The following is a 12,427-nucleotide window of genomic DNA, read 5'->3' on the forward strand; positions in this document are numbered from 1 at the left end:
TCGCAGTATTTTACAGTTAATTTACTGTTTAAAGATACATTATATAGCTGTTTTTCACCTTTCTTTTACATTATCTTACTGATTTGTTTTAATGCACTATTTAAGTTGTATTTTTTTCATACATTTTAATAAACATTATTTTTTGCCTATAGATGAATAGACTTAGCAGGTTACAGACATAGGAATAGTCACACAAAATACAATTAAAGGCACTTGTTAGGTCTATAGCTGGCTACAAGCACAGAATGCAACCAGAACAAGATGTGAGTGAAGAACAGAGCTAATTCACTGATTTTCCAATCATGTACAATGTACAAGCCTCACATGTGCAGATCAGGTCCCAGAATTAAAAAAATACTGCATGAAACTGTTACTGATGATACTTTAGACAGTTGATCAGCAGTAAAGTGCTGTTTTTTAAGAATGCATTATAGTTCAGTTATAAAACGGCCTATGAGGTTTTCTTTTGTATTAACAGTATAGCACTGTTTTTAGCAATAACAGGTTAATACTGTTGAAATCCTGCTGTAAATTAACAGCAATTGTTTACAGTGTACAAAGGTAAAATAATGTGGCATTTTATTGCTTGCTTTACACATGTAAAGTGCAGTTATCCTGTTATGTAAAGCAGAAACTGCTGTATGCTTTCATGAGCTGATACTGTGTGTGCACTACAGAGACAAGCACAGCAGTGACTGCAGAGATGTTACCCTGCCATATATACTGTATAGACTGGGATTTTAGCCTGCAAGTAATGCAGCAAACATTAAACATCAAATGGCTGTATCATATGATAAAACTTTACTGATTGCTTCGGAAAGGCCGGGTCATTTAAGGGAATAAAAGTGATGCAGGCATAATATGCAAACAAATATAGAATATAAAGAAGCAGAAGTCATTTGCAGTAATAAGCAGTAAACAGAAAGCAAAAAAAAAAGAGCAATAAAGCAAATAGAAACTGTTGAGGCGATTATGTAAATGTATGCATCTGTTATTTTTCACAGTTCTTGTGCTCATTGCTTGCTTTTTTTATTGATTTATTTAATAGGAGATATATGCATTCTCAGCATAAAGATGATGTACGGTTTAAACACAAGATGTTAGTGATAAATATAGAAACTCTGTGCATTCAATGTAAGAACCACTGAGATGACTCCTTAATAAGTAATCAACATACTGAGTCTTGTATATAGATGGGTGTTTCTGCAAAATTTAACCATCTTGACATAAAATAAATATTACCAAATAATGTGATTTAATTTACTTTATGAAGCATGTTATGGCTCCAAACACCACTTTTCTTCATGTCTCTCAACTGTGGTCTCAATGTTGAGATACATAAAATGAGCTAATTCAATTATAATATTACATTATTTCAAATGGAATTGTTTCATATACATATTACTTGACACCAAATTATAATTTTTTACAAATCATTTATATCCTTTTTTTATCAAAATGCACCTGTCCCACACTTCTGAGTCCTTACGGTAAGGACCATAACGACTATATGTAATTGTGTGTACCTGTTTATATGTATTACATACTGTGATGGTTCAAATTCAAATTCATAGAGTTTGATTTTTTTATTTTTTTTATTTGGTAGAGTCAAAACTGACCCTAGTTGCAGAAACACCCATATATATTTGTTGCTGAGGTTATGTGCACTTAGCACACGCTGCTCTAAACTCACTTATAGGAGCAAACATAAGCTCCCATTTCATTTCCTGTTTAGTTTGTATTTTAGTTTGAACCCTTGCCACATAGTCCATTCACCACCCCACCCCCTCAGACACACATACAAACCATTAGCAGTGATGCAAACATCACAGTCGCACACATACAGCAGCACTAAATCCACATGGGCATTTAGCCTCGCTGCACTCTAACGAGGGTCATTTCTCGCCATCGGGCTGAAACATCTTCTCTTCTCGTGAAACATCCCCAGTTAGCCTGCAACCTTTTCTGCTAACACAGTTGATGAACGTTCACATTTTTCTGCAGCTGATATTTCTCTTGCTGTGTCTTTACCCCGCTGTGAGTTTAATTCCGTTACATCCACCTTGCCAGGAAAAAGGGACAGTTCATTAAGGGAGAAAAGACATGGCAGTTTAAAGAGACGTAAAGTGTAAAAGGTTGAAATGTAAAAAAAGGCGGAGGTTGTGGGGGTAAAGAGGTGAAGGCAGTTAAGAGTGTGGAGTATTTCTAACACATTTCTTGTATTGTGTCTTGCAGGGCTTGTTCGTGATGGTGCTCTGTATGGACGAGAAGCTGTGCCATGACAGAGGGCAACGTGGGTAAAAGAGACATGCGACACCCGGCCCTGAACCACTGCCACCTCTTCCTGGGAGGGGCCTTGCTGCTTCTCCTGGCCAGCCCGGCTCTGAGCTGTCCCGCCCGATGCGAGTGCTCTGCCCAAAGCAAGTCGGTTAGTTGCCACCGCAAGCGCCTGTCCACCATCCCCGAAGGCATCCCCATCGAGACGCGCGTCCTGGACCTCAGCAAGAACAAGCTACGCATCATCACGCCGGACAACTTCTCTTCGTTCCAGCAGCTTGAGGACCTGGACCTCAGCGACAACCTCATCAGCGTGGTCGAGCCCGGCTCGTTTCGCTTCCAGCTCGCCCTGCGCTCGCTCAACTTTCGCAGTAACTTGCTTCAGCTGGTTCCTGCCGGCGTGCTGTCGGGCTTGACCAACCTCACCCGCCTCGACCTCAGCCACAACCGACTGGTGGTTCTCCTGGATCATGCCTTCCAAGATCTGCGCCGCCTCACGTCCCTAGAAGTGGGTGACAACGAGCTGGTTTTCGTCTCTCAGCGGGCCTTCACGGGATTACTTGGACTCCAAAGTCTGACCCTGGAACGCTCCAATCTGACCGTGGTTCCTACCGATGCTCTGGCACATCTGCACAGCCTGGTCGAACTGCGCATGCGCTACTTGAGCATTAGTTATCTGAAGCCTTTCTCCTATAAAAGGTTGTCACGTCTCCGCCGACTAGAGATTGATTACTGGCCCTGGCTGGACACGCTGCCTCCCCTCTCACTGCACGGCCTCAACCTCACGACGTTGTTCATAACCAACACTAACCTGTCTGCCTTCCCCGGCGCCGCCCTGCGCACCCTGCCCTACCTCACACATCTGAACTTGTCCTACTGCCGCATCCAGCACATCCATCAGGGAGAGCTGGGCCTACTCCCACACCTGCTGGAGCTCCACCTCCAAGGGTCTCATCTGATTACTATCGAGCCCTTTGCATTTGTGGGCCTCAAATCTTTGCAACTACTGGATGTGTCAGAGAACCGCCTGGACTCTCTGGAGAGCGGAGTGTTTGCCTCACCAGACATCCTCCAGAGGCTCTGTCTGGGTGGAAACCCATTAGTGTGCGACTGCAGATTGCTTTGGCTGCTCAATAGCCACAAGCCGCCCTCTCTGCAGATTCTGGATGTGCAGCCAGAGTGCAGCGCCCCCGAGCACCTCCTAGGGAAACCTCTCCGTGACCTCAAGGAGCCTCTGGTCTCCAGATACATGACCTGCACCAAACCACGGATTGGACCCAACACGACCCAGCTGCTGATGGCTGATGAGGGTCAGCCCGCCCGCCTGAGCTGCATGGCAGAGGGAGCGCCACGGCCCTCAGTGGTATGGATTACACCTCACAGACGCTACATCACAACCAAGAGCAGTGGCAGGGTGGAAGTCCAACCAGATGGCACCCTGGAGATCAAGGCCGCGGAGCTGCATGACAGCGGCGTGTACTTGTGTATTGCCAGCAACCCTGCTGGCAACGCTAGCCTGTCAGCCTCTTTAGCTGTGAAGAGCCTGGGCATTAGGGACAGACCTCACTATAGCAACAGGAGCTCAAACTATCTGACAGATTCTAACAACACATGGGGTAATGGGACAGTACTGTACAACATGACAGTCCCTATAGACATTAAGACTATCATTATATCTACAGCCATGGGCTGCCTGTCCTTCCTAGGTGTGGTCATCTTCTGCTTCCTGATTCTGTTCATCTGGAGCCGAGGGAAAGGACGCCATAAGAGCAACTTTGATATCGAGTATGTCCCTCGCAAATCCAACGGGGCGTCAGCAGACGCGACAGAATCAAGTGGCCCACGACGGGTCAACATGAAAATGATTTAAAAAAACAATGAAGACTGATGCATAGCAAAAGTCTACAACTAAGTGCACATATCAGCTGAAAAAAATGTTTTTTTTCTATGACACAGTGGATTTGTGTGACAAACGAAAGTGACGTACTAATATAGTGGGTGTCGATATGACGGTGATCTAGTGATACAGTGGGCATGTGAATATAAAAGTGATATATGAAACCGTGGACGTGTTTATATGGCATAATGTTCTCATACAGTACATTGAATATAATACTATAACCAACATATCAATATGGGAGTGATATAGTGCTGCACTAGGCATGTGTTTCAGTGGTGACGTGATGAGTAATGATGTTGTCGACTCACCGTGACATCAAGGTGAAGGAGGTTAGCCGCCGGGAGCGACGGGGACATCTTCGCGCGGCGCGCAGAGCTATCATCGCCGCAACATGCCGGGACTGAATCATCTAAATAACCCCCATCTTAGCTGCAGTACGAGAGGTGTGCGTTGTGTTCATGTGTGCGTGCGTGCGTGTCTGCGTGAGTGCATCCGTGTGCGCATGTTACATTCGTGCGTTTCCTTGTGCATGTGCACGCATTGCCTTTCTCGTTGGACGGAACAATTGAGACGAGTGATAGGGTCCAAAGCAGTTTTTCCAGGCCTTTTGTTCTTGTTCGGTCGTTGTAACAGCAGTGTTGTCACTGTTGGGTAAAACAGAGGATTCTCTATGTTTGTATGCAAAATCACAATTATTATATTCAAGAGAGATGCTGCATAGATTTTGAAATAGGTCATTTTCCCCCCCTTGGACTCCAAGAATTGGATGGGGATTTTTCTAAACTCAAGGAAACACACATACAGTAGTTACAGTGTGAAGTCTGAGCTTTGTCTTCACCATAGAGCGCACTTACCAGCAACACTTTTCCTGAGAAATTGCAGTGGTCAGTGCTGTTATTACTCTGGAAAAGCTTCCAGCAACAGAAATGACATGTTAAACCCGTTTTATAACATAATAAATCATGGGCAGATTTTCCTGCCAAACAAATCCCCTGATATGATATAAAAGAGTCGGTGGCCAGACACAATGGCAAAGATTTACGGGCCGGTGCCCTCTTTGGGACAAGACAAAGTTGAGCTTCACAGATTTATGGGTTGAATTTCCCCCCGCTCACATTTTTTCTTTGATCGCACCACTTCAAACTATAGCGTGTCCGGATTCTTCCCTAGGGCACCAAGGGGGTTCTGGGTATTTAATAGATGGCAAATTTGAAAGTCGTAGTGGAATCTTGTATTGTTTAGTTTTTTTTGTTGAAAATGTTTTAAATGTTTAGAAAAAAAAAAAAAAACAGTGAAACCAATTAAGGGCAATTCTTTGTAATGCAGGGACGTGGGTGTTAACTTGTGTGATCCTGTTGTGATAAAAATGTTCAAGGTTGTATAATTGTTTTCATATGACAAATTTATGGGTATATTTTCAAAAGGAAATAAATCTTAATCATACCCCAAAAATTGGAGTTCCAGTAGTTGACGTTTTGTTTACTGACTTTGCAGTGATGTTTCCTTTAAATCCTTTAATTCCTTTGAATTTGATAACACTTGATTTTACAGGTCCGCAAATGTCATGGTAATTAGTGATAATTAGCAAGTAACCTATTTGAAATTTCTTTGGAATTACTGCCAAATTACCCCAATATTTACCTCAAAATTGATCGAAAATGACTTTATTATAAACATGATTTAATAATATTTGCTAAAATAGCATATAATCGTTAAAATAGGGCCCTTAGGCTTGAGAAGCGGCCGTGCGCTGCTCTTCATCGGCGGTGGAAAACCAAAAACTAATAGAAGACACTTCTGATCAGACTTATTGTCTACACTAATGTAACCTGGTAGCTAATGTCATGATTCAGTGAGTTTTTTAAAGAAATTTATAATAAATAATTTGCTAATTATTATCTATTTATCAGCAGACATGGAAATAAAACATATCAGTTAACTTTGTATTCTTTTCCTGGAAATGTATTAAATGAATTACCAGCTATTGGGAAACAGCGGAATATAATTATTAAATAATGTTTATAATAAAGTCATTATTAATACATTTTGAGGTAAATATTGGGGTAATTTGGCAGTAATTCCAAAGATATTTCAAATAGGTTACTTCCTAATTACCATGAAATTTGCTGACCTGTAAAATGAAGTGTTACCACCATTTTCTCTAAATTATAATAGCAGTTATAATATTTAAAACAAATGTTCCTATTACCCATGATATTTCTCTGTCACTGAGTATTGTATTGATCTACAGTCATGACCTATTCCAGCTTTTTTTTTGCTATTTATATCATGTCATATAGTAAACCTTTTGTTGTAACTACTCAACATTTACGTCATTTTTACAGTATAATATTACAAGGGCGATGTGATTTGTATATTACAGTTTCCATCTTGCATTTTTGCAGGCTATTTTGACAGCTCAGTCTGTGTCTCCTGTCCAGAGCGGTTACAGGTGTTAATGCACTAGTCAAGCTTGAACACTGATCATCACACACTCACATTAGGAGCAGTGTACAGTACCCAACATGGTGAATAATATTCACTGACAGTGATAAAAGCATAGCGCCTGGGCCAGTGGCGCCAGAATGAGTTTTTAAGTAAGTGGGGAAGGGGGCAGCTTTGGGTGATGTAGGCTAATACAGTGTTTCCAACAGGATTGTGAGAGACTGTGGTGGGGGACGTCTGACCCTCTAGGGGGGTCCGGGGTCATGAACCCCCGGAAGAAAATTTTGAACATTTTAAAGTTAAATGCATAAATCTGAAGCCCTTTGAGAGGAAAATTACGAGGCTATAGATCTATGAAGAACTTGGTGCTCTAGTAAACAATTTAATAATAAAAGTTGAATGGTTATGAATGCTGATGGCAAAAAGTCACACAGCATAAGCATGGTAAACGAGACATGCTTACATCACCGCAGACCCCTCGCACTGAGGACAGTCAGCCTCGGTTGACAGTCGCGCTGAGAATCCCACCCCTCCCCACAGGGAGAGAGGTTGCACTGCGCAGGCGAGAACTCAACGACCCCGGGGCACAGGGGCGAGGTCCGGGCGAGAGGTGCTGTAAAACAAGCTCACCAGCTAAGAAGTGTAAAAAATGGCTGAATGTCATATCGCTTTGATTTCATTTGAATTAGGGCTGCACAATGGTTGATTATGATTGGATAAAGATCCACAGCACGCTCTGCTCCGCCGATTGCCAAATGTGGATAATTATATTATTCAGGGATTTATTTTATTGGGCATGCAACCTCACGTTTATGCATGTATTGTTGAGCTAATAAACACTTCAGTTCAGTTTGCAGTTACAGAGCCGTGCAGACTGCTGCTGCATTGATTAACATGAGAGCGTATCTGTAGAGCAAAAACACTTCTGACACCCTCCAGTATTGAAATGCACGGGGATGATTGAAACGTCTTGTTTTACCGTGTTGCAATATCGGGGCATTTGCAGGGATACAGGGATTCACAGGGCCATTAAGTGGGGGGCCAATGGCCCCTTGGCCCCCCTACTTCCAGCGCCCAATACCATGGGCATTATAAGCTGATGCCTTGACGTCATCTGGCAACTTTTTGTGACTTTTGATAATAGTGCTAGCTACTTTCATTGGAAAAGAGGTGGTGACACTGTTCAAGGTAGCCATTGATTAGGCTTAAATTGATCTGCATTCATATGCAGATATCTGTTTATAAAGATTAGCCGTAGATGTCTTTAAACTCTAACTCCATTCTCAGGTTTCTAATAGGACTGTAAACAATGACTGGCGCACGGAAGAGGAAGTCTAGGCCCCGATATCCGCTGGCAATACCGGAACCCCAGAAATATTGGCCGTGGCCCCCCAGAGGCTAAAAGCTAATACTGTAATAAGCTAGATCGTCGTCCGACAATAGCCAATGGGTTCTGAGATTGCATTTTGGCCAATGCATTCCGCCTCTTTTGCTCTCCACACCCTGGATGTATGAAGAGAACTGGATACAGCCTTCGAGAGGGCTCCCGTTCATTCCAATGAAAGTTGCTCAGTGGTACATGAAGGTGAAATGGCTTGACAGCCGAGTGATAAAGTCCAGCAATCTTCCGCATCCATTGAGCCTATAGAGCAGGCGCTGTAGCGTTTCCTTTAACTCCGCCTCCCAGCCCGGTCTCATTCACATGAACGGATGAAGGAAAATAACTCTGAATTCAGCTATTAGTGCATTTTACAACTTTTAGGACCTAATTATTTAAATAAGGGCTATTCAAGTGTTCGTACTGGGAAGTTGATTTACCCAAAAACAAATGATCTGCTGATTTACAGATGTCTCTTTCCAAAAGCAAATCTATAGGAAAAAGTATTTTTGGGCCCAATGGCATCACGCAACGGACACAGAATTCCACCGTTTGGCCGCTACGAAAATTAGCTTCAAAGCCTGACGCACTTACTGGGGGCTTGCTTAACAAGGACTGTTTACCTGCATGCAACCAAAGACTGCTCAAATGTGATTGGTCAATACTATACTCGGATTAGAAATGGAAACCAGAATGTTTCTGATACCAAAATCTTGTCCTGTTGCCTACAGATTCTGCATTCATGTGCAGACATCTGTTTATAGAGATTCATTTGGCTCTGGAAGAAAGATGATCTCATGAGACGGGATGAACTTATAATAACCACGACTAAAAAAACTAGCTTCTAATCACTGGTCAACGAGTCAAAGATCCCACGTTCAGATGGATCTCTATACTGTGACAAATCTCCTCCTTATTAACAACCGAGCTAAACTCACACTGATGCAGCACTTCGGGCTCACCGAGTCTGGTCCGCTTTGATTCATGCTCTTTGATGAGGCTGCAAGGTTGTGACAGATTTTTTATGAAGATCTTTTATGATGTTTGAAATTATTCATTTAGGAGTGCACGGCCGTGAGCCTGTGAACACTTTCACTTGAGAGCCAACAAACACTCCTCAAGTATTTTAATTCACTTACAGTCCTGGCATCTTGTATTTACTGCAATAGATGACGGTTCAGATTTTAATCACGGGCGTAAAGCGGAGCTAATAACATGGTGTTTCTTTGCCTCATTGAGCGAGGTGTAAATTACACTCCGTTAACTGCTTGTATGAGCCCCAATCATTGAAGAAACTGATTCGGAAATCCTCCATCAATGAGAGATATGATGTGAGGGAACCCAGACGGTAATTCTTTCATTACATTTCCTCTCCATTGTATACAGCACTCTCTCGGTAAAAGAGGAAGTGCAACGATAATAATAAAAGCCTATTGGAGGGACTTTGATCTTGTCTTCGTGATGCCACAGCGGTATTTCCTGTGAGCTTCTTTCACACACAAAAGACAGATATTCTTGTTACCTTTAGCATGATAGCATGAAGTGCTGTTTGAAAAAGACGCTTTCTGTTTGAGGAGGATGCCAAATTAGCATTTCCTTTTATCTGATTGCCAGGTGAGGCAGAGAAGGAGGCAGCTGTTAAGAAGTCTTTATCAATGCAGCACTTTGCATGGGTGAGAATATACTGATATGACCATAGCCTAAGTGTCAGGGTCATGTAATGTGGTATGTTTCGCTTGCTTACAGGATATTTAGGCAATGCTGCTGCTTAAAAGTGTCCCAATTCTGATGTTTTTCCCTTCATGTGTCCCAGTTTTGATGTTTTACTGATCAGTGTGAACAGCAAAGAGCTGCATGGAGTCACAGTTCTCCGATTCCCATCTGGACCACATGGAAGTGTGATGTACAATCAGATCAGGGCGCGCAACCTCTAGCAGCTTGAATATTAATACACAATCCAGAATTTGTCAGCACTGCCATGACTCTGTTACTGTGTGAGAAGACGCGCCAATTATGGTCGTCAGACCGATAGCCGATGGGTTTCGAGATCGGAGCCAACTTCAGTGCTTTCTGAGCTGAGGGGGAACTGACTGAGAGGAATTTACATTCTCCAGTTGAAAAAAAAGCAGATTTTTTTAAAGGTCCTGAAATCAATCAGCTTCTGACAATGAGCAACAACTGGGTTCTTCAAGAACACAACATGTTATGCCAAAGTAAGAACAGTTTTGGTTATTTCACATGAGACACTTGTGTTTTCTTTGTTGCTCGTCTCGCTGGTTTGAAGTGGGCGGGGCCCAGTTTGGAAAAGACGATGTCATGTACCAATCAGGATTCACTGTCTGAATGGAGGAAATTAGCTTTTGAGTGTGTGACTTAAATAACATGTTAGATGATAAACAGATGTTTTTATTTCCAAACTTTAACTTTGACTGTTGTTATTTGCATTGATCGATTATGAGACAATGGGCCGCTGGGCACAGACATGTAAAGGGTCCCCACCCCTCCTACATAAGTATAAGAGCCACAGATTCAAAGAGACATCTTTTTGGTCATTTTGCATGTCTTTGTAGACATTTTGCTTCTCTTTGTTGTCGGATTCTGTCTCTTTTTGGTCGTTTTGTCCTTTTTGTAGATGTTTTGAGTCTCTTTTTGGTCGTTTTGCATCTCTTTGTTGTCGTATCCTGTCTTTTTGGTCGTTTTGTCCTCTTTGTAGACATTTTGAGTCTCTTTTTGGTCGCTTGGTGCTTCTTTGTAGGCGTTTTGCGTCCCTTTGTTGTCGTATCCTGTCTCTTTTTGGTCGTTTTGTCCTCTTTGTAGACATTTTGAGTCTATTTTTGGTCACTTGGCGTTGCTTTGTAGACGTTTTGTGTCCCTTTGTTGTCATATTCTGTCTCTATTTGGTCGATTTGCATCTCTTTGTAGACATTTTGAGTCTCTTTTTGGTCGCTCTGCGTCTCTTTGTTGTCGTATCCTGTCTCTTTTTGGTCGTTTTGTCCTCTTTGTAGACATTTTGAGTCTCTTTTTGGTCGCTTGGCGTTGCTTTGTAGACGTTTTGTGTCCCTTTGTTGTCATATTCTGTCTCTATTTGGTTGTTTTGTCCTCTTTGTAGACATTTTGAGTCTCTTTTTGGTCGCTTGGTGCTTCTTTGTAGGCGTTTTGCGTCTCTTTGTGGTCATATTCTGTCTCTATTTGGTTGTTTTGTCCTCTTTGTAGACATTTCGAGTCTCTTTTTGGTCATTTTGCATGTCTTTGTTGTCGTATCCTGTCTCTTTTTGTTAGTTTTGTGTCTGTTTGCCACTTCCCAACAAGAAATGTTAGCAGCAGTAACTTCAAACAGGGGCCCAACCAGTTAGGAGGCCCCTGGGCCAGACCCTCTGTGCCCAGTATGCCCGTTCAGTGATCCGTCCATAGTTATTTGTTTCCCCAGTTTGACAATGAATGAACATATAAAAACCTCATAATCATAGTTAATTAATAGTTAATTTACCACCAGGCTTGTTAGAACTTATCCCCAATTACATCCTTACTGCATTGTTGTATCAAAGCTTGTTAAGTTTTTAACTTTTTCCCCAAACTGCCCCTGCCTTACTAGTGTTACCAATCATTTCACTGTCTGGTTGCTCCAGACATCTGTGCTTCACAGTAACCCAAATCCATAAAACATATTGGAGTTTGGTGCAGTGGCTCTTCCCAGTGCCCCGAGGCTCTGCTGATGATGGACAGACGATAATGAAAGGTCAGTCGCTAATCGAGCTGGCCTGCAGGTTCACGCCACGCAGGACCCCATAAGGCCCCTCAGTGAGGAGCTGTAAAAGTGTAATGTTAAAGCCTGTTGGTTTTGATGGTGCTGGTGTTGTACTGCTGTAATAAAAGCTTGCTTGCTCTGTCGCCACATAGTTGAACTAATTCGCCTTCAGATCATCCATCAACACAGGAGCCTCCTTTGCATTTACAGTACGTTACTGCTGATATAGTGGGTACATTAATCACTGTTCTCATCACTCATGAAATACTCCAGTTATTGACCCGTCACTTCACATACCACTAAGAAATTAAAAGCTACTAAAGCTATTACAAGCTTTAAACTTAATTCACTGATAGTTTTCAGTGCCATATATATATATATATATATTTTAAATGGCCTATATTCAGACCAGAAGTAATCATACACTTAATGGTGTAAAAACAGATGGAGCCCCAGATTTATAATTGTGTTTACAGCTCCTAAAATTGCAGCTTGGCATCTTTCACAGTGTTGGAAAATTCTTCATCTGAAGCATCCACAGATACTAGATCTCTGCAACAGTGAATAACAGAAGGAAGCAAGTCATTTTCTGAAGAAGATGAAAAACATTCAGAAGGCTTTTTACTTTTGAAAGATGAAATAACACATTGAAAAGTTGCATTTGGAAGTAATTTAACACACA

General features: G+C 42.1%; 1 protein-coding gene across 2 annotated transcripts in view; it reads left to right on the top strand.

The window, feature by feature from the left end:
* Window positions 1-5,629, top strand: part of lingo2b (leucine rich repeat and Ig domain containing 2b) — a 49,594-nt gene extending 43,965 nt beyond the window's left edge. For both annotated transcript variants that reach the window (XM_037747137.1, XM_037747138.1), the window contains exon 2: window positions 2,236-5,629. In XM_037747137.1, coding sequence (XP_037603065.1) covers window positions 2,279-4,147 — 1,869 coding nt within the window. In that variant the 5' untranslated portion in view covers window positions 2,236-2,278 and the 3' untranslated portion in view covers window positions 4,148-5,629. The remainder of the gene's footprint in view (window positions 1-2,235) is intronic.
* Window positions 5,630-12,427: the final 6,798 nt, after the last annotated feature.

The sequence above is a fragment of the Sebastes umbrosus genome, chromosome 16 (assembly GCF_015220745.1).
Source record: "Sebastes umbrosus isolate fSebUmb1 chromosome 16, fSebUmb1.pri, whole genome shotgun sequence".
Classification (NCBI taxonomy): Eukaryota; Metazoa; Chordata; class Actinopteri; order Perciformes; family Sebastidae; genus Sebastes; species Sebastes umbrosus.